This window comes from Oncorhynchus tshawytscha, linkage group LG26, assembly GCF_018296145.1.
Source record: "Oncorhynchus tshawytscha isolate Ot180627B linkage group LG26, Otsh_v2.0, whole genome shotgun sequence".
NCBI classification, from domain to species: domain Eukaryota; kingdom Metazoa; phylum Chordata; class Actinopteri; order Salmoniformes; family Salmonidae; genus Oncorhynchus; species Oncorhynchus tshawytscha.
In genome coordinates, this window is record NC_056454.1 from 22,050,305 (window position 1) to 22,072,843 (window position 22,539).

Genomic DNA, 22,539 nt, shown 5'->3' on the forward strand with positions numbered 1-22,539 from the left:
TTGGTAGTGTAGTGTACTTATTTACCTAGAGATTATTGTATTTTACTTTCTGGCTTCAGAAGTAGCTTCAGACTAAATATTACTGTTGTGTGTTGGATGGTGTTTTTTCTCTTGATAGTCCTTGGTAGAGCAAGTCCAGTCAGGAAATATTGTCCAAAATGTAACATTTCAGAGTAAAAAATCACAGTATGAAAACTCAAACCAACTTTATTCTTCCCAGAGGATCAATACAGATGCATCAGACAACGACATTTCACACAAGCGCTGAATCTCCTCCTACTCATCTGAACAAAGATAGTATCTTTGTTGCTAGGCAGGAAACAAAGTGATACGGGCCATAAACTTTCTCCCTTAACATGACCTGACCTCGACCCCCTTCATCACTAATCCATGTCTCTCTCCCCTTACCAATGCCTGCCACAGGATCACTTCCCTACACTCAGCACAATTCAAGCTTTATTGCACACAATATATACCTTCTTCCTACAGATAACCATTAACTTCTGGTGTAGACCCTCTAAACCTAAACACTCAATAGGATACCTGATAATGAACCCTATCCCAAGTTTAGGAGTTAGTATCCATCAGTCCCCCCATTTTTCAACATTTCACTCCATACTGTTCAACATTACATTAAACTTATAAATGGACAAACATTAACAAAATATACAACATAATTAACATTCACAGTGAGGTTTACAAACTCGGAGACTCATGGCCTCTGTTCTATGATCACACGAGTCTTTCCATTTCTCAGAACACTGAAAATAACGTGTCCACTGGAGCTGTTGACTTCTTCCACTTCCTCTTTCTCCTTCTGGTTCCTAAGAGAGTGATAGCACAAGATTGTAAAAGCAACGCCAAACACAAAACATAACAGTATAAACAATGTGGTAAGCTATGCATCATTATATATGGATGAAAACCTAAAGATTGATAACGTGACAATTCCCACTCTCTACTCACCTGACTATGCCTTCAGGATACTTTTCTGCTGAGTTTGTGCCAAAAATGAAAGCCCTAAAAAGCCTCCTCATGCTTTCGCCCCGTCTTCCCTGTCTGACCACAGGATCCAAGAGGTGTTCCCAAGCCATGTCATCCTCACTTTGCTCCCCATCTCCTTCTTTGCCACCTGATAGGCAGGTCACCTGATAGGCAAGTGTGTATCCCTAATCTACACTACATCCTCTTGAGGTAACTCAGCACTGTATTTGCTTTCACATCGATGCCTCCAGAATGTTGTCCAGAGTACAATTACCCCAACATCTATCCTTTCATATGATGCATTAACCAATTTAGCCCGACCTAACTTTGATGTTTAAAGTGTCTCCCAAACCCAACCCATCTGCATGTCTACAGTGGAATCTAGTGTCGCTCTCTCTAGCTCTGCTTCAAATCAAATCAAATCAAATTTATTTATATAGCCCTTCGTACATCAGCTGATATCTCAAAGTGCTGTACAGAAACCCAGCCTAAAACCCCAAACAGCAAGCAATGCAGGTGTAGAAGCACGGTAGAAGCTTCCTCTGTCATGGCTCCTCATGTGCCGCTTCCACCTGGGAATATACACACTGTATGGGTCATTTCCTGACAACAGACTCTCCCCTTAGCCCAGATCACTAATCAGTGGCGTGAATAACAGCCCCCGGTATTCCCATCGTTCGCCCAGTTACCAAGCCATGTGGCAGGAGTCCTCATAAAATATGCCAACCTGCTACTACTAACAAGACTATAGCCTCCTTCAATTACTGTCCCTACAGCGACTGCCGTGAGAATAACTACTGTATGTAATCTGTCAAGTGTTCGCCGGCTGTTAGAAATTGGTAAAGAGGTGAATGAGTTTGAATATCCGCGTCACATGTTTCTTGAAAGTTCACAATCTCTGCTACTCTCACCACGATCTGGGTACTCTCTCTTACTTTCAATTTAACTTCATAATAGTCCCTATATTGTGCAGTTAGCTGTCCTCCCTCTCCTACAAGCCATCTCCTGTAACAATATACCTAGTCTCTGAGAATGATACCGTTCTATCAACACAACCTTAGTTTATGAGCACCCACAGATCTCCACCCCAGTCACATTGGATCACACTTAACAGCCCTATGCAAACATTTTCTCAAACACAGACCTCGTGTACCTCGCCTCCTGCTACAGATAAATTTGCACATATCATTCCATCTAACCCATAACACACTAGTCACTGCTCCTAATGCACCTCTACAGTTATAAACCTACTAAAACATTCTCAAATCAATTAGTCAATATACATCAGTCCCTTCTCTGGAACAGAGATGTTCCACAAAACCTAAAAACATATTGACTTGAAAAGGAAAGAGATAAAGTACATGTTTAATGACTTCACACCACGATGCGACTAAGACTGGGGAAAGCAGCGTCCATCTGCTCTGCTCTATACCCATGTGATGCTGGTCTCCCTGCGGTCTCCTCATATTCATCATTGGGTGTTAACGCAAAACACAGACTGAGCCTTGTATGCAATTAATTGTACCGTATCATATAAAAATTCTGATGACATGGTAAAATAAAAAACCTTCATGGTTGACCTATCATCCAGTCAGTTCTCTAATAACCTCCCTGTCGGAGGACACTTAAAGATAAGGTTTCTAAAGCCTCCCTAGGCCTAATACATTTGAGCAGTGCCCCCACCGTTTGAGAGCAACCTCTCTCTCGCTGTATCCAAATCATAACTAAAACATATGATAAATGATCCAACCCAAATTTAGAATGATAGTCTTAAATGCTTTACTTTGAGTCTGACTCGAAGTCAAGTCTCTCATCCTAGCACACCTCATCCCGGTTAGAATGTACATTTATAAATGGGACCTTTTTAGTGCCGGTAATAACTCTTCTCATTACAGCCTGTTTTCCTGTTGTGAGTGGGCTGGTAATGAAAGATCGGTATCTCAATGCATATACTTAGTCTAAATTGTTTGCAGTGTGTAGACCTTATTACATTCCACTTTTTTTTTAGCATCTAAGACAATTGTCAACAAGCATAACAACATACTGTTAAACCCATTTTCAAACTTTGTTCAAACTCCCTCATTTTACTGGCGACCTCTCAGAAGAGTTACCAGATCAGGGAGTTAGTACCCAAACCCATCGGGGAATCCCAACACTCCAGTAGACCCAATCTGGTGAAATTTGTATCGCAAACACATATCACAATCCATTTGGAGTAACTGTCATCCCTTATTAACATTGTTACGTAAACCTCTAGGAAGAGGGAACTCAACTCCCTGTGGAGTGAAAGGGGTATGGGACTGTAGATGAGAGTAAGGATGACAAAGGCAGAGAATATGTTCCGTTTACAGGGAATTTATTCCTTCACACGGTAAATTTGGGGAAAAGGGTCTGGACAGAACCAAAGCAAAGAAAGTAAATGTCAGAGCCCCGTCTCCTACCTGACCTGCCTTCCCACTACTTACCTAACTTTTAGCACCTTCTGGCACACATAGACAGTAAATACTACGGGTTATGTATGCCCGCAGGCCTCTTGCCTAAGCACCCCCTAGGTGTCTTCCCCTTCCCCCCTGGGAACAATACAAACTACTTCACAACAAAAACTGAGAAAAAACTAACTCAGGACATTAAAGAAGCTCTCTCTCTCCGAGCAACAAACTAACACAGAACATAACAATCAGCTCTCTCAGCAACAACTAACATAGTACATATCAAATGTCTTTCTGAGAACCAACCAACATATGATATAACCCTCAGCTCTCTTCTGAGCAACAGAACACTGGCTTACATAGCTGGAGAAGAGGTCTAATGGGATACAGCTGTATCCTGACATGGCGGGGTCACCTCCAATTAGCAATGTGGCCAACCAATCAGCTGCTTGGAGGGACTTTCAGGAAGCCATTTTCCTGAAACACACACATACAAACAAAACCACAACACAGGAACTGGGGAATGTAACAACATATATTTTTCCTTTTTATATGCAGACTGAACAAAATACATTTATATATTTACCCAAAGACCAGGGCCCTCTCTTAGTGCTACCGTTACTACAGACGTATCTTGTTCAAACATTCATACACACACACCCCGCAGCCTCACTGTGACTGGGCTTCCAACCTCCTTATGGGTCTGGCCAATACACCATTACACTAGGGTTTTACCCTCTACAGGAACTATCCTGCTCTGGACCTACTCTGGTTCTAAGAGATTTAGGTATGGAATTTTGATTTGATTTTAATGTTGAGGTTAGTATCCTGTATAAACTTGCATTTTTTTTCAAAAGGACTTATCTACATTTATCCAACTGTAATTATTTTTTTTGCAGAAGATCTCTTGAGCTCACTCTCACTCTCACTCTCACTCACCCTGTGTATTCTATAGAATCACAGTGGTAAAGGCACAGCTGCTATCTGAAGCAACTTTTTCACTTCTGTTTCTTGAGAATCTTGTGGGAGGTAGTTTAATTCAGGGTAGCTCAACTTCCTTATCAAACCTGGATCATGTGTTCTGTAGGAAATGTTTTTACTGACATTACTGCTGAACATGAACTTGTTCAATAAGAATGTACATTTTAAATCAAAACGTTTGCTACAATTTTGCTACAACGTGTTATTCCCTCTTATTGTCTCTCCTCACTTTCTGTCTCTCTCTCTCTCTCGCTCTCTGTCTCTCCCCACCCCATCCTTTCTCTCTAACAGTGTGCGGGGGAGGAGTATTGGGTGGACAGTCGTACGGTTTACATCGGTCACAAAGAACCCCCACCGGCGGCCGAGGCCTACATCCCTCAACGTTACCCTGACAACCGCATCGTCTCCTCCAAGGTGAGCAGGTGTCATGGCAACCAAGCCGTCAGCACAACAACCACGTCATTTAGCCCTCACAACCAAGCATGTTGTGCTCTTGTGACAGTATGTCATCTATGATTAGCAACCTCTTAATGTGGGTGACAACCATAGATATCTGCTACTGCTCGAGGTTCGTTAGCCATTTCTATGAGGAACTGTCATTGTTGACATCAATTTTGGATTCATTTAAGAAAGAAAAGACACACACTGGTTTAAAGTGTTATTCCCTCTCTCTAGAAAACATGTTGATAATGTGGGTAATGTCAGTGGAGGCTGCTGAGGGGAGGACGGCTCATAATAATATCTGGAACGGCACGAATGGCATCAAACACCTGGAAACCATGTATTTGGTGTATTTGATTTAATTCCTCTGATTCCGCTTCAGCCATTACCACAAGCCCGTCCTCCCCAATTAAGGTGCCACCAACCTCCTGTGGTGTGTGTTCTCTCTACCAGTACACCTTATGGAACTTCATCCCCAAGAACCTGTTTGAACAGTTCAGAAGAATCGCCAACTTCTACTTTCTGCTAATCTTCCTGGTCCAGGTGAGAATATGCCATCTCTCTGTTTGATCTGAACCCCAGGGCTGTTTTATTATACATACTGTAAGGACTGCTGTTTCATATTATCAGTTAAACACGTAGGCTATGTGGAGTGAATGGTAGTTCATTGTTTGGCTTGGAATGGCTTATGGTCATGGTCCACGATGGATATGATAGGAGCCTTCCAGTCCCGTCCAGTAGCCGGAGGAGATGATGAACAGTAAGAGGAGGAGACTGGTTGGCGGTGGTCCATCTCTGTACCACGGAGAACCTGAATGAATGATAATCAGCTGGTTCTCTTCCTCTCTCCTCAGCTCATCATAGACACACCCACCAGCCCTGTCACCAGCGGACTACCTCTCTTCTTTGTCATCACTGTCACTGCCATTAAACAGGTAGGCGAGACACAGACACACACACATCCTCTGGTCATTGGTGTTGGTAAATCTAGGGAAGCCTTCCTCCACTGTGTTCCGGTAGTGACAGCAGATGTGATGATAGCAGTGATGCATGAACCACACCTGGCTTATAAACCCCAGGCCTTATACAATCATTAATCTAAAACATGACATGTTATGTAGAGGCCATGGAAACAGGTCACCATGCTAACGGAATATACCACTAATTAGATACCAGCGATGACCGTATCTCTCTCTCTCTCTCTCTCTCTCTCTGTGCTCCATTTCTCTCTGTGTGTGTGTGCTCCATTTCTCCCCACAATCCCGCATGCCCTTTCCTCCTTGTATCTCTCAACCCCCTCCGTCCTCCCCTTCTCTCCTCCAGGGTTATGAAGACTGGCTGAGACACAAGGCAGACTGCAGTATAAATGAGTGTCCTGTGGACATGGTGCAGCAGGGGACGGTGGTGAGGACACAGAGCTCCAAGCTACGGGTACTACTACCCTATTAATGGCTCTTCTACTCTCCAGTCTACTACACATTATTATGACGCCTTTGGGCCTCATTGGCTGGTGTTTCTCTATTCTGACCAAGCATTTTCATTCATGTTCAGATAAGAGCCTTTAGCTGTAATAGCTGTAGTATGTGAGTATAATAGTATGAGAGCTCATCCTTCTTCATTATATTATTATTCATGTAACAAAATGAACAGTGATTATTTTGTACACTGAATAATACCCCTAGTTATATAACCTTTGAACATTTATATCATAGCCACGGCTATCATCTTTGATCGTATTGAAATGAAATCCGTTCCTGAGACCTTTTTTAAGGCCGTTCTCCATGGGAACGTGCGTGCGTTCGTCTGCAATGCCACAGCTAGCATCCCAGAGAAGATCAACGTTCCCCCTACAGTACCATCCCAAACATTCCTGTTGTGATTACTCTGGTCCCATACAGAGAAAAGGATTTGCCTTTCCAGACAGAGATTAAATATCAATATGACTGATATGCCGGGTCGCTATTACCCTGTTGTCTTCTGTGATGTCAGGCTGGACTAGGGTCAGAACCACTATATTACCATAGAATTAGGAATTAAAATTTAATAGGATTTGTATGGGTGTTACTGTAATATCTCTAGTTGTATGTCGGCACGTGTTGCCATAGCCATGCTGTCCACTGAAACGTGTCCTGACTATGAAAGACAATCGTCATCCACACACACACACATACAGTTGAAGTCGGAAGTTTACATACACTTAGGTTGGAGTTATTAAAACTATTTTTTCAACCGCTCCAAAAAATTTCTTGTTCACAATCTATAGTTTTGGCAAGTTGTTTAGGACTTCTATTTTGTGCATGACACAAGTAATCTTTCCTAAAATTGTTTACAGACAGATTATTTCACTTTAATTCACTGTTTCACAATTCCAGTGGGTCAGAAGTTAACATACACTAAGTTGACTGTGCCTTTAAACAGCTTGGAAGTTTCCAGAAAATGATGTCATGGCTTTAGATGCTTCTGATAGGCTAATTGACATCATTTGATTCAATTGGAGGTGTACCTGTGGATGTATTTCAAGGCCAACCTTCAAACTCAGTGCCTCTTTGCTTGACATCATGGGAAAATCCAAAGAAATCAGCCAAGACTTCAGAAAACAATTGTAGACCTCCACAAGTCTGGTTCATCCTTGGGAGCAATTCCCAAACACCTGAAGGTACCACGTTCATCTGTACAAACAATAGTATGCAAGTATAAACACCATGGGACCATGCAGCTGTCATAACGCTCAGGAAGGAGACACATTCAGTCTCCTAGAGATGAACATACTTTGGTGCGAAAAGTGCAAATCAATCCCAGAACAACAGCAAAGGACCTTGTGAAGATGCTGGAGGAAACAGGTAAATAAGTATCTATATACACAGTAAAACGAGTCCTATATCAACGTAACATGAAAGGCCGCTCCTCAGGGAAGAAACCACTGCTCCAAAACCGCCATAAAAAAGCCAGGCTACAGTTTGCAACTGCACATGGGGACAAAGATTGTACTTTTTGGAGAAATGTCCTCTGGTCTGATGAAACAAAAATAGAACTGTTTTGCCATAATGACCATTGTTATGTTTGGAGGAAAAAGGGGGAAGCTTGCAAGCCGAATATTTTATTTTACCTTTATTTAACTAGGCAAGTCAGTTAAGAACAAATTCTTATTTTCAAAGGTCTATGAACAGTGGGTTAACTGCCTTGTTCAGGGGCAGAATGACAGATTTTTACCTTGTTGGTTCGGGGATTCGATCCTGCAACATTCCAGTTACTAGTCCAACTCCTCCCCACCAAGAACACCATCCCGACCGTGAAGCACGGGGGCAGCATCATTTTGTGGGGGTGCTTTGCTGCAGGAGGGACTGGTGTACTTCACAAGATGGCATCATGAGGCAGGAGAATTATGTGGATATATTCAAGTAACATCTCAAGACATCAGTCAGCTAGATAAAGCTTGGTCACGAATGGGTCTTCCAAATGGACAATGACTCCAAGCATACTTTCAAAGTTGTGGCAAAATGGCTTAAGGGACAACAAAGTCAAGGTATTGGAGTGGCCATCACAAAGCCCTGACCTCAATCCCATAGATAATTTGTGGGCAGAACTGATAAAGCCTGCGCGTGAGGCCTACAAACCTGACTCAGTTACACCAGCTCTGTCAGGAGGAATGGGCTAAAATTCACCCAACTTATTGTGGGAAGCTTGTGGAAGGCTACCCAAAATGTTTGACCCAAGTTAAACAATTTAAAGGCAATGCTACTCAATACTAATTGAGTGTATGTAAACTTCTGAACCACTGGGAATGTGATGAAAGAAATAAAAGCTGAAATAAATCATTCTCTCTACTATTATTCTGACATTTCACATTCTTAAAATAAAGTGGTGATCCTAACTAAGACAGGACATTTTTACCAGGATGAAATGTCAGGAATTGTGAAACACCTTTGCCAACTACATTTAAACTCAGTTTATGTAAACTTCCGACTTCAACTGTACATGCACATTCTACCGATGTTCCTCACCGATGGTCCCCTGACTCAAACAGAGTGGATTGTGGGGAAAAGAGGAATAGTAAAGAAGATATTAATCGTAGCTATAGAGAGTGTATGTGCAGTACAGTGGTGTGTACGGTCACCGTAGAGATGGGATTTATAGGCAGTTAAGCTGCTCCACTTGCATAATCCCACTGTTACGCAACAACTCAATCCCCAGGAAGAAAGCAGTGGGAAAAATCTGAAAGTGTGATTGTGTGCGAGGGATGTGTGTTTCCTGTAGGAGAACTGCTAATTATTTCTGGATCTACAGCAGCACCTCTGTGTTTGTTTACAATGGCATGGGGTTTATCACATTTAAATGATATCCCATCCCCCAAATAGTGCAAACATTTTGACCACCAGGTACGGCTCTGGTCAAAAGCAGTACACTGTAAGAGGAATATGGTAGTCCCAGGAGCGAAGTCACGAGTGAGCCTGGGTGGACCCAGGCCCACCCACTGGGTAGTCTGGCTCACCCACTGGGTAGTCTGGCTCACCCACTGGGTAGTCTGGCTCACCCACTGGGTAGTCTGGCTCACCCACTGGGTAGTCTGGCTCACCTACTGGGTAGTCTGGCTCACCCACTAGTCTGGCTCACCCACTGGGTAGTCTGGCTCACCCACTGGGTAGTCTGGCTCACCCACTGGGTAGTCTGGCTCACCCACTGGGTAGTCTGGCTCACCCACTGGGTAGTCTGGCTCACCCACTGGGTAGTCTGGCTCACCCACTGGGTAGTCTGGCTCACCCACTGGGTAGTCTGGCTCACCCACTCAGATTGAGCAAAAAAATGGATTAAAAGTGTTCCAAACGGGACATTATTTGTATTTTTACCTAAACATGCAAACACCATCAGATTGAATTCCTAGCAAGCAGTTAGTCAGATTTTATTAAATTTAACAGAACAGATGAACTGGAATGACATTCACTCTCACGGGATGGGTTGACAAAAATAACTAACTAAACCACACAAAAAAAATTCTCTGCACATTTTTTCAAAATGTGTAAAATTGCAGGAAGTTAGCCGCTCTAGCCCCAACCACACCAAAAAAAAAAGCCCACCCACCAACGAATTTGGCTATATCACTGGGTAGTCCACTCAATTTAGATCAGGTCAACAGTAGTGAACAAGGGAATAGTGTGTGATTTTAGGACCCAGCCTGTATTTCTTGAGTCTAAACTGATGATGTGGTTGACCTGTCAGGTGGGGGACGTTGTCATGGTGAGGGAGGACGAGACGTTCCCCTGTGACCTCATCCTCCTTTCATCCAGCCGCGGTGACGGAACCTGCTACGTCACCACTACCAGCCTGGATGGAGAGTCTAGCCACAAGGTATGTGCACACACACACTCACATACTGTTACGCACACACACATGTACACTGCTGGGATTCACCCCTGAATTATTCCAGCATGCTCTCTGATCAAACATGACTTCTAAGTGATTCATCTCTCTCCCCCCTACTATGCTGTGTCAGACCTACTATGCTGTACCAGACACCATGGCCTTTAAGACAGAGCAGGAGTTGGACTCTCTACATGCGACTATTGAATGTGAACAACCACAACCTGACCTCTACAAGTGAGTGACACTCAATGTGTGACACACACAGAATCATTGAGTGACCTGTTTGTTTGTTGAAAATTGCATACATTTTATTTTTCCCATTTAGATTTGTGGGGCGCATCAATATTTATAAGGAAAGAGAGGATCCCATAGCCAGGTAAGACCAGCACCCCCCTCTTTCATTCCTAAACAGTCTTTGCCATGGATAGTAAAGCTTTTTCTTTTTGACTTTTTGTCTTGTTCCTTTTCTCATTTTAGACCGCTGGGAGCTGAGAACCTCCTCCTCAGAGGAGCTACCCTGAAGAACACAGGACATATTTATGGTAACACACACACTGTTCTGTGTTTGAAGTTATATCTATGGTTATGTTTGTGTGTGAGTCGGCACGTGTTGCAATAGCCATACCGTCCACCGAAACGTGTCCTCCTGACTATGAAATACATTCTTCACACACACACACACACACACTGTTCTGCATCTGTAGTGATGGTAACCCCTGGTTGTTGTTCCCTCAGCTGTAGCCATTTACACAGGCATGGACACCAAGATGGCGCTTAACTACCAGTCCAAATCCCAGAAACGCTCAGCTGTGGAAAAGTAAGATCTATTCCCATACCTTCCCCTCTCTGTGTCTGGTTGCTCTGGTGTGGCTAGAACTACCTGTCTGATGAAGGATAGCAGGAGTTAGAATAGTAGCAGGAGTTAGAATAGTAGCAGGAGTTAGAATAGTAGCAGGAATAGTAGACTCTGTCATTACATAAAGTCTGCATAATTCTATTTGATCTCATTCAAGCTGTGTGTGTGTGTGTGTGTGTGATGCTCTATTGACAATTATTTTACATCCAGTTCTGGAGAATGAATCTGCATTTAGCTCCTCTAAACCTCTCCTCCCTCTACCTCCCTCCAGGTCTATGAATGCGTTCCTAATCGTGTATCTGTGCATCCTGATCAGTAAAGCGGTCATTAACACGGTTCTGAAGTATGCGTGGCAGTGGTCTGCTGACCACGATGAACCCTGGTACAACCACAGGACCGAGATCGACAGAGAACGCCATGTGGTTAGTCCCCCAAACCACTACACTACCCACAAAGCACGCTGTCATAGCAAAATGAATAATCAGGTCACTCCCTGTTTAACGTTCACTGATTCTGATAAAGCCTCTTCTCTGTCTCTAACTATCCTTTCATTCTCGTTCTCCCCTTCTCTCTCTTCCTACATCCTCCTCCTCCCTGCCTCTACCCCTCCCTCCATCTTCTCCTCTCTCTCTCAGGTGATCAGGGCATTCACAGACTTCCTGGCCTTCATGGTGTTGTTTAACTACATCATCCCAGTCTCCATGTACGTTACAGTGGAGATGCAGAAGTTCCTGGGTTCTTACTTCATAGTCTGGGACAAGGATATGTATGATGAGGAGCTGGGGGTGGGGGCTCAGGTCAACACATCTGACCTCAACGAAGAGCTCGGACAGGTACACACACTCACACATCTTCTGAACATCTAGATATACTAGACTCACTTGTGTCCACACACACGCACACACACATTTATACTGCAGGTAGAGTACACAAATACACACATACGTATACTACACACACTCCAAAAACTGAGTTTAGGGCTTGTATCCATAAAGCATCTCAGAAAGTATATTTGAAATCCTGTTAACCTGTTTTTAAGACAACAACAAAAACTTTTTAGGATGATGGTAAAACACTGTTCAGACGAACTCTGAGCCAGCAGTAAAATCAACTCAGAAACGTTTATCTCAGCTGGTAGTCACGACAGTTTGAGGTACCGCAAAGGAAGGATACTGATGATACTCATTGACATTGTTGCAAATGACGGGGAATAACCAATCATGAGGAAGCCTCGCCAGGTGTAAACTCTATAGCACGCTTCAGGCTTTGTTTTTACCAATTCTGATGGTTGTTCAAATTTGAATTTTGACAATATGACCGTTATATCAGCACACTCGTCACTCCCGTTTAACAACTCTAAATCGCTTTGGCACAGTCAGCCCCAAGCCACTCACCGGTAATGTTGCATACAATGTTTGAAAGGTCTGTCATTTTCATCAAAGACAATCAAAGTTAACATAAGGCCTAGATGTCTTCAACTACCCAATTTATAGGTATGCCTAATTTAGGCTTCTTTTTTCACGTGATATTGCACTCCAAAGGGATAACTTGAAATAACAGCATAATGTAGTTAGTTAAATAATTGAAAGGAAAACATATGAAATAGGTCTTATGTGAAATCATTGTCAAAGGCACAAGTGATGCTGTTTCATGTAGGTTTAGATTATTTGTGGATTGATTCTTTAGAATTATCAAAACATTCTTTCGGACAACTCCAAAGCTATTGCATGTGGTGCAGGAACCACTGACTCGCTGCATTTTTCCATTATTAAGACACCTGCTGGTAACTCTTAACTGGTTAGGACAGCTCATGAAGTCTCCTAAATATCTGTCGACTCTGTGTGACTATTATGAATAAAGGGGCTTCATGCATAGCTTTTGTTTTTTTCCGTAGGAGTAAAATGTCTCTCTTCTCACAACGGATGACCAATTTTCTACTCTGAGACGCTTTGTGGATACGGGCCTAGGTCAGCATCTAAAGATAACCTCTGCTTCTGTCTGTTTGTGCAGGTAGAGTATGTGTTTACTGATAAAACAGGGACGTTGACAGAGAACAACATGGAGTTTATAGAGTGCTGTGTGGACGGACACGTGTATATCCCCCACGCCATCTGTAACGGACAGATCCTCAGTGCTGCTTCCAGCATAGACATGATCGACTCTTCGCCTGGAGGATACCGCAGGGTAAGACACAGTGTGTACCAGTGTGTACCAATGTGTACCAGTGTGTACCAGTGTGTAATAGTGTGTCTGTGTTCCTGTGTGTGTCAGGAGCACGAGGACCTATTCTTCCGGGCTCTGTGTCTGTGCCACACGGTGCAGGTGAAGGAGGAGGAGACAGTGGATAGCATCAAGAGAGGGATCCACCTGGGAAAGCCCACCTCCTTCTACATATCATCCTCTCCTGATGAGGTGGCTCTGGTGGAGGGCATGAAGAGGTAACACACACACCAGTGGTGGTTGGTGTCGTTTAAGATGAGGGAGGATATTGGGTGACTGTCATTCATATGCCATTCACCCAGTTCAATGTAACATCGCTAGGTTTAGTCTACTAGGTAATACTACAATTTTCACTGTACCCATTATGAGGTTGCTATAACCTAGACTATGAATGAATGTTTACAACGTTGGGCCACAGGTAGAGATGATAATTTTGAGTGCATCTAGCTGATCTAGGGTGGAATCATTAGTACAACAGTTGCAAATGAGAGTTTTTATTGGGCAAATGCAGGTATGTTTATCCCAGTTTCTTTTCATTTAAGAAACATTTTTCAAGAGAATCGGTGGAATTAATACACCCCTGATCACACGCAAACAGTTCAGTTTCATAGCAGTCACATACAAACAGCATCATCACTTTGCTTGTTGTACAGTGTATATATAATTCCTTTGTGCAACTATCTATGCGCTCTCCTCTCACCTTTTCCCTTTACTTGTGGATTTCAGTGCACAACACATAAGCTGTCTGGTATCAGGCGAAAAAAATCTTTCCAAGCCAAACCTTCATATCATGACCGCTAACCACTACACACAGCCTACATCGTTGTCACGTCATAGTCTACGAGAACTAACACGTTAGTAAACCCACTACGTTCATGCAGTATAGTGTACAGTCAGAAAGCAGTTTAGCAGTTGCACCGGCGGGCCCCAGTGGTGTTGGGTGGTCCTTTGCCTGGGGTGACGTAAGTTTACTTTAACAAACAGTCTTCCAGGTAGATGACACAGGAACCTTGGTATAAAACTCTTTAGTAATAAAATGCAATTGCAGACAGTTTCACAAACAGAATACCTCAGTAGTCTATAGTAAAGATCTGTTTGGTGAAACAGGAGACAAAGCTCATTATACTAGTGGGTGTGACAACCTACCATCAATCATACCTTAGCATTGTTGCATTGGATTAGCTGCAAAGTAACTAAGATGAGAAAAGCATGTCTAGACTGTGGTTTCTCACTCTGCTATCTCAGCCTTGAGGCTGTGTGACAATCAGCAGGTGCAGACAATTCTCAGCCTGAGAACTAAAGCAGTACATCTCCATTTACTTTTCCATCGTTGAGCATTGCAAGCATACAAAAGTTATTATATATATATACAGTGTGTGTATGTATGTGTGTATGTATATATATATATATATATCTCAGTAATCATGGCATTGGTGTAATGTACTCAGAGGAGGACAGAAGCTAGCTGTCCTCCAGCTACACAATGGTGCTAACCTACAGAGTGTAGACTTTTTTTGCAAAACAGTTTTTTAATCAATTATTTGGTGACCTAAATGAATTTAGTTTTATCTAAAACGTTTTTGTTTCACTTTTTATTTTTATGAAATTCACTGAAATTCTCCTTCTTCCTCTAAGGAGCCTCAATTGACACACACACACACACACACACACTGAAGGACACATACACACACACACACGCACACAATACATGCACACATTTAACAATACACGTACACTTAGTTATACACACACTAGTCCAGGGGTGTCAAACTATTTTCGCACTGCAGGGCGCATTCAGACCTCACAATGTTCTTTGCACTTAAAATTGATTAAATTCCAAAATTGCTTTTGGAATTTCCAATTCTCCATGACCGTCTAGCTTTCATTTCAATGACTTTTAGCAAGCTGGACAGAGTGAATAGACTATAAAGGTGGGTCCATTATCATTTCTATACAGTTTCAATTTGGTTTTAGTCATTTCGATGTCGATTGAGATCGATTTACTTCACACCACCCGCGGGACAGATTGACACCCTGCACTAGTGATAAACGAGAACACAAATAGTCATGCTTTTTCTCACACCCATTCACGCATGTACGCACACACTGTACACACGCACTTAGTCATGCTCTTTCTATCTCACATGTAAGAACACATGCTCACATTTACAACTCCTTGGTCTCTGGTCATGGTGGTGGGTCTGTTTAGGGTGCAGCCGATCACGATATTGTACTGGACTCTGTCATAGTGGCCCTGTTGTAACGACCTCAATGCTGTACTGGATGGGTGTCTACTGTCAAGCTGATATACACTGCCAGTCAAAAGTTTGGACACCTACTAATTCCAAGGGTAATTCCAGGGTTTTTCTTTGTTTTTACTATTGTCTACAACAATAATAGTGAATACATCAAAACTATGAAATAACACATGGAATCATGTAGTAACCAAAAAAGTGTTAAACACATCTAAATATGATTTATATTTGAGAATCTTCAAAGTAGCCACCCTTTGCCTTGATGACAGCTTTGCAGACACTTGGCATTCTCTCAACCAGCTTCATGAGGTAGTCACCTGGAATGCATTTAAATTAACAGGTGTGCCTTGTTAAATGTTCATTTGCGGAATTTCTTTCCATCTTACTGCGTTTCAGCAAATCAGTTGTGTTGTGACAAGGTAGGAGGGGTATACAGAAGATATCCCTATTTGGTAAAAGAGCAAGTCCATATTATGGCAAGAACAGCTCAAATAAGCAAGGAGAAATGACAGTCCATCATTACTTTAAGACATGAAGGTCAGTCAATCCAGAAAATGTTAAGAAGCTTCTTCAAGTGCAGTCACAAAAACCATCAAGCGCTATGATGAAACTGGCTCTCATGAGGACCGCCACAGAAAAGGAAGACACCGAGTTACCTCTGCTGCAGAGGAAAAGTTCATCGGTTACCAGCCTCAGAAATTGCAGCCCAAATAAATGCTTCACTGAGTTCAAGTAACAGACACATCTCAACATGGTCGAATTGCTGCAAAGAAACCACTACTAAAGAACACCAAAAGAAGAAGATACTTGCTGGGCCAAAAAACACGAGCAACAGACATTAGACCGGTGGAAATCTGTCCTTTGGTCTGATGAGTCCAAATTTGAGATTTTTGATTCCAACCACCGTGTCTTTGTGGGACGCACAGTGGGTGAACGGATGGTCTCCGCGTGTGTAGTTTCCACTGGGACGCATGGAGGAAGAGGTGTCATGGTGTGTGGGTCCTTTGCTGGTGACACTGTCAGTGATTTATTTAGAATATTTTGGTTACTACATGTTTCCATATGTGTTATTTCATAGTGTTGATGTCTTCACTATTATTCTACAATTTAGAAAATAGTAAAAATAGACAAAAACCCTTGAATGAGTGTGTCCAAACTTTTGACTGGTACAAAGAGTGTGTGTGTATCTCCTTCTAACCTACAGAACATTATCTTCCCTCTCTACATTTTCACGCATACACACATTCTCTCTCAGGTTGGGGTACACCTATCTGAGGCTCAAAGACAGTCATATGGAAATACTCAATAAGGACGATGAGATTGAAAGGTAGGGTTTTGCTCAGAACATAATTCCTGATTGTTCCATCTTTTATTTTGGAGTTTCGTATTTCACAGCTTCCTATGAAACCATAGAGTATTCATGTTTAAGTTATGCGTGCATAACTCAAGTTATTAATTTATTCCACATAATTGAAGTTCATTCTGACCATATTGCTGCCAATTGGCAAACCCTACGTGCTTTGGCTTGTGTGCAGGTTGTCTGTAAACATTTGAGCAAGAATTCAACTTCCTTATACTAAGACACCACTGCCAAGAAAAATGCATGTGAAACTACAGTGAAAAGACGCATAGAGGTGTGTGGGAACAGAAAACTCCAGAATTGGTGGATTTATCAAGGGTTTAATTAGCCGGTCCCACAGGGACCACTTGTATAATATCAGTATCGACATCCCTCTCTGCAGTGGGCCATCTATGAAATGTCCATTTTAAGAGAGAACGAAGGAGGAAGAAAGAGAGGGAGATGCAAAGTCATGGGAGGGAAAGAGGAGGATGATTCATCTATTATAATGACTTTTAATTTGACTTCTGTTTTTGTCACTAGCCCCTCTTATTGCGGTGTACATTATTAGACAATGTCCTGTGTATTATGTCTGGTCCTAAGGGAGTTGTCTCCTCCTGTGTGTGTTCCAGGTTTGAGCTGCTGCACGTGCTCAACTTTGACTCTGTCAGGAGGAGAATGAGCGTCATTGTCAAGTCTAGCTCAGGTAACACACACTCTTACAAACACCATCTCATTCACATAATAATGGATAGAAACTCAGAGATTCAAATGTATACAATTAAACATACAGTTGAAGTCGGAAGGTTTTACCAACACCTTAGCCAAATACATTTAAACTCAGTTTTTCACAATTCCTGACATTTAATCCTAGTAAAAAATCCCTGTCTTAGGTCAGTTAGGATCACCACTTTATTTTAAGAATGTGAAATGTTAGAATAATAGTAGAGAGAATGATTTATTTCAGCTTTTATTTCCTTCATCACATTCCCAGCGGGTCAGAAGTTTACATACTAATTGAGTGTATTTGGTAGCATTGCCTTTAAATGGTTTAACTTGGGTCAAACGTTTCAGGTAGCCTTCCACAAGCTTCCCACAATAAGTTGGGTGAATTTTGGCCCATTCCTTCTGACAGCTGGTGTAACTGAGTCAGGTTTGCTCGCACATGCTTTTTCAGTTCTGCCCACACATTTTCTATGGGATTGAGGTCAGGGCTTTGAGATGGCCACTCCAATACCTTGACTGTGTTGTCCTTAAGGGGTCAATGTCCATTTGGAAGACCCATTGCGACCAAGGTTTAACTTCCTGACTGATGTCCTGAGATGTTGCTTCAATATATCCACATAATTGTCCTTCCTCATGATGCCATCTATTTTGTGAAGTGCACCAGTCCCTCCTGCAGCAAAGCACATCCACAACATGAGGCTGCCACCCCCGTGCTTCATGGTTGGAGTGGTGTTCTTCGGCTTGCAAGCTTCCCCCTTTTTCCTCCAAACATAACGATGGTCATTATGGCCGAACAGTTCTATTTTTGTTTCATCAGACTAGAGGACATACCTCCAATAAGTACAATCTTTGTCCCCATGTGCAGTTCCAAACCGTAGTCTAGCTTTTTTATGGTGGTTTTGGAGCAGTGGCTTCTTCCTTGCCAGCAGCCTTTCAGGTTATGTCGATATAGGACTCGTTTTACTGTGGATATAGACACTTTTGGACCTGTTTCCTCCAGCATCTTCAAAAGGTCCTGTTGTTCTGGGATTGATTTGCACTTTTTGCACCAAAGTACATTCATCTCTGGGAGACAGAACGCGTCTCCTTCCTGAGCGGTTTGACGGCTGCGTGGTCCCATGGTGTTTATACTTGTGTACTATTGTTTGTACAAATGAACGTGGTACCTTCAGGCGTTTGGAAATTGCTCCCAATTGATGAACCCAACTTGTGGAGGTCTACAATTATTTTTCTGAGGTCTTGGCTGATTTCTTTTGATTTTCCCATGATGGCAAGTAGAGGCACTGAGTTTGAAGGTAGGCTATGAAATACATCCAAAGGTACTCCTCCAATTGACTAAAATTATGTCAATTAGCCTATCAGAAGCTAAAGCCATGACATCATTTTCTGGAATTTTCCAAGCTGTTTAAAGGCACAGTCAATTTATTGTATGTAAACTTCTGACCCACTGGAATTGTGAGACAGTGAAATAATCTGTCTGTAAACAATTGTTGCAAAAATTACTTGTCATGCACAAAGTAGATGTCCTAACCGACTTGCCAAAACTATAGTTTGTTAACAAGACATTTTTGGAGTGGTTGAAAAACAAGCTTTAATGACTCCAACCTAAGTGTATGTAAACTTCAGACTTCAACTGTGTGTGTTTGTGTCCTCAGGGGAGTACCTGTTGTTCTGTAAAGGGGCAGACACCTCCATCTTTCCCAGGGTGGTGTCAGGGAAGGTGGAGCAGGTGAGGGCACGGGTGGAGCAGAATGCTGTGGTAAGTCTATACACACACAGTCTCTATATAGCATCTTTTCTTTATAGTGAGCAAAAATATGAACAGAACATGAAACAAACACTTTACATGAGCTGAAATAAAATATCCCAGAAATGTTCTGTAACGGTTCTCTTTAGCTGAAGGAGAGTCGGACCAAAATGCGGCGTGTAGATTTCGATCCATGTTTAATCAACAAACGTAAAACACGAATCAATACAAAAACTACAAAAAACGTAACGAAAACCGAAACAGCCCTATCTGGTGAAAACACAGAGACAGGAACAATCACCCACAAACACACAGTGAAACCCAGGCTACCTAAATATGGTTCCCAATCAGAGACAATGACTAACACCTGCCTCTGATTGAGAACCATATCAGGCCAGACATAGAAATAGACAAACTAGACATGAAACATAGAATGCCCACTCAGCTCACACCCTGACCAACCAAAACATAGAAATATACAAAGTAAACTATGGTCAGGGTGTGACATGTTCCATATCCACAAAAAAATTATTTCTCTCAGATTTTGTGCAAAAATGTGTTTACACCCGTTAGTGAGCATTTCTCCAAGATAATCCATCCACCTGACAGATGTGGAATATTAAGAAGCTGATTAAACAGCATGATCATTAAAGAGGTGCCCCTCTAAAATGTGCTGTTTTGTCACACAACACAATGCCACAGATGTCTCAAGTTTTGAGGGAGCATGCAATTGGCATGCTGACTGCAGGAACACCACCAGATAATTTAATGTTCATTTCTCGACCATAAACTCCATTGTCTTTTTAGAGAATTTGGCAGTACGTCCAACCGGCCTCGCAACTGCAAACCATGTGTAACCACACCAGCCCAGGACCTCCACATCCGGGTTCTTCACCTGTGGAATTGTCTGAGACAGCTGATGAAACTGTGTGTTTGCACAACTGAAGAATTTCTGCACAAACTATCAGAAACAGTCTCTGGGAAGCTCATCTGCGTGCTGGTCGTCCTCACCAGGGTCTTGACCAGACTGCAGTTTGGCGTTGTAACCGACTTCAGTGGGGAAATTCTCACCTTCGATGGCCACTGGCACACTGGAGAAGTGTGCCATTCACGGATAAATCCCAGTTTCAAACGTACTGGCCAGTGTGGGGTCGTGTGGGTGAGCGGTTTGCTTTTGTCAATGTTGTGAACAGGGTGCCCCATGGTGGCGGGGGGTCATGGTATGGGCAGGCATAAGCTACGGACAATGAACACAATTGCATTTTATCAATAGTCATTTCAATGCACAGAGATACCGTGATGAAATTCCACCGCCATCACATGTTTCAGCATGATAATGCCCAGCCGCATGTCACAAGGATCTGTACACAATTCCTGGAAGCTGAAAATGTCCCACTTCTTCCATAGCCTGCATACTCACAAGACATGTCACACATTGAGCATGTTTGGGATGCTCTGGATCGACGTGTACGACAGCGTCTTCCAATTCCCACCAATATCCAGCAACTTCGCACAGCCATTGAAGAGGATTGGGACAACATTCCACTGGCCACAATCAGCAGCCTGATCAAATCTATGCGAAGATGTGTGAGGCAAATGGTGGTCACACCTATCTGTGACCAACAGATGTGTATCTGTATTCCAAATCATGTGAAATCCATAGATTGGAACCAAATGAATGTATTTAAATTAACTGATTTCCTTATACGAACTGTAACTCAGTAAAATCTTTGAAATTGTTGCATGTTGCGTGTATATTTTTGTTCAGTGTTGATACAGACACCAAAACCCTTAATCGCACACCATAGCCCTAATACTTCTAATATGCCTATACCGTAACCAAGTATTTGGTTTTAAATATACTTGAGTATCATAAGTAAAATTCCCTATGTTCAGTAAACCAGTCGGCACCAATTAAATAAAATAAAATGAACATGTCTGGGAACATGTATGGTGCAAAAAGTCAATTCTTTTCTTTCGGAATGTAGTGAAGTAAAAGTTGTCAAAAACAGAAATAGTAGAGGAAAGTACAGATACCCAAAAAGGTCCAGAAATGGATGTAGCAACTGCAGATTGCCCCTTATAACAGGTACAACCATAATCTCTTTCACTCAACTGAGTCTCTTGTTTACCTCTGTCAGGAGGGCTTACGGACCCTGTGTGTGGCCTACAGAAGTCTGTCCCCAGCGGAGTACGAGGAGGCATGTCATCAGCTGAGCGACGCCAAGCTGGCCCTGAAGGACAGGGAGCAATGGCTGGCGCAAGCCTATGACCTCATTGAGAGGGACTTCACCCTGCTGGGGGCTACGGCCGTGGAGGACAGGTAGGATAGTGGGGGGGGTTGGAGATACGAGGTGGTGAGAGAGGGAGGAGGGGGATGGAACGAGAGGAAGATGGAAAGCAGGAGTTGTGAAGAAAAAAGTGAGAGAGAGGAGAGCGGGAGAGAGGGAAAGAGTGGGTAAAAGAAGTGAGTGGGTAAAAGTAAGAGAGTGGGTAAAAGAAGTGAGGGAGAGGAGAGAGGGAAAGAGTGGGTAAAAGAAGTGAGAGAGAGAGAGGGAAAGAGTGGGTAAAAGAAAGAGTGGGTAAAAAAGTGGGAGAAGGGAAAGAGTGGGTAAAAAAGAGAGTGGGTAAAAGAAGGGAGAGAGGGAAAGAGTGGGTAAAAGTAAAGAGTGGGTAAAAGAAGTGAGAGAGAGGAAAGAGTGGGGAAAGAGTGGGTAAAAAAGTAAGGAAAGAGTGGGTAAAAGAAGTAGGAGAGAGGGAAAGAGTGGGTAAAAGTAAGAGAGTGGGTAAAAGAAAAGTGGGTAAAAGAGTGGGTAAAAGAAGTAGGAGAGAGGGAAAGAGTGGGTAAAAGTAAGAGAGTGGGTAAAAGAAGTGAGAGAGAGGAGAGAGGGAAAGAGTGGGTAAAAGTAAGAGAGTGTGTAAAAGAAGTGGGAGAGAGGGAAAGAGTGGGTAAAAGTAAGAGAGTGGGTAAAAGAAGCGAGAGAGAGGAGAGAGGGAAAGAGTGGGTAAAAGTAAGAGAGTGGGTAAAAGAAGCGAGAGAGATGTAAAAGGGAGATTTACCATCATGGATTTCCTGATTGATGACCACTTGTTTTCCTAATCGACTAGCCCTCTGATGTATGATACACATTGACCTGGCCTTGTATAGATTAGTCATCAATAACCGGACTGAGTTGATCATTGTGTTAACCCATCGGCTGCTG

At 42.7% G+C, this 22,539-nt stretch overlaps 1 protein-coding gene across 6 annotated transcripts in view; it reads left to right on the plus strand.

The window, feature by feature from the left end:
* LOC112225017 (phospholipid-transporting ATPase IH) overlaps positions 1-22,539 on the plus strand; it is a 68,333-nt gene that overhangs the window by 29,674 nt on the left and 16,120 nt on the right. For all 6 annotated transcript variants that reach the window (XM_042306415.1, XM_042306413.1, XM_042306412.1 and 3 more), the window contains exons 2-18: positions 4,686-4,808; positions 5,289-5,378; positions 5,690-5,770; positions 6,159-6,266; positions 10,050-10,178; positions 10,324-10,427; positions 10,519-10,569; positions 10,671-10,735; positions 10,929-11,010; positions 11,321-11,471; positions 11,685-11,882; positions 13,060-13,233; positions 13,321-13,487; positions 16,780-16,851; positions 17,496-17,569; positions 19,245-19,348; positions 21,478-21,659. In XM_042306415.1, the coding sequence (XP_042162349.1) occupies positions 4,686-4,808; positions 5,289-5,378; positions 5,690-5,770; positions 6,159-6,266; positions 10,050-10,178; positions 10,324-10,427; positions 10,519-10,569; positions 10,671-10,735; positions 10,929-11,010; positions 11,321-11,471; positions 11,685-11,882; positions 13,060-13,233; positions 13,321-13,487; positions 16,780-16,851; positions 17,496-17,569; positions 19,245-19,348; positions 21,478-21,659 (1,955 nt within the window). The remainder of the gene's footprint in view (positions 1-4,685; positions 4,809-5,288; positions 5,379-5,689; positions 5,771-6,158; positions 6,267-10,049; positions 10,179-10,323; positions 10,428-10,518; positions 10,570-10,670; positions 10,736-10,928; positions 11,011-11,320; positions 11,472-11,684; positions 11,883-13,059; positions 13,234-13,320; positions 13,488-16,779; positions 16,852-17,495; positions 17,570-19,244; positions 19,349-21,477; positions 21,660-22,539) is intronic.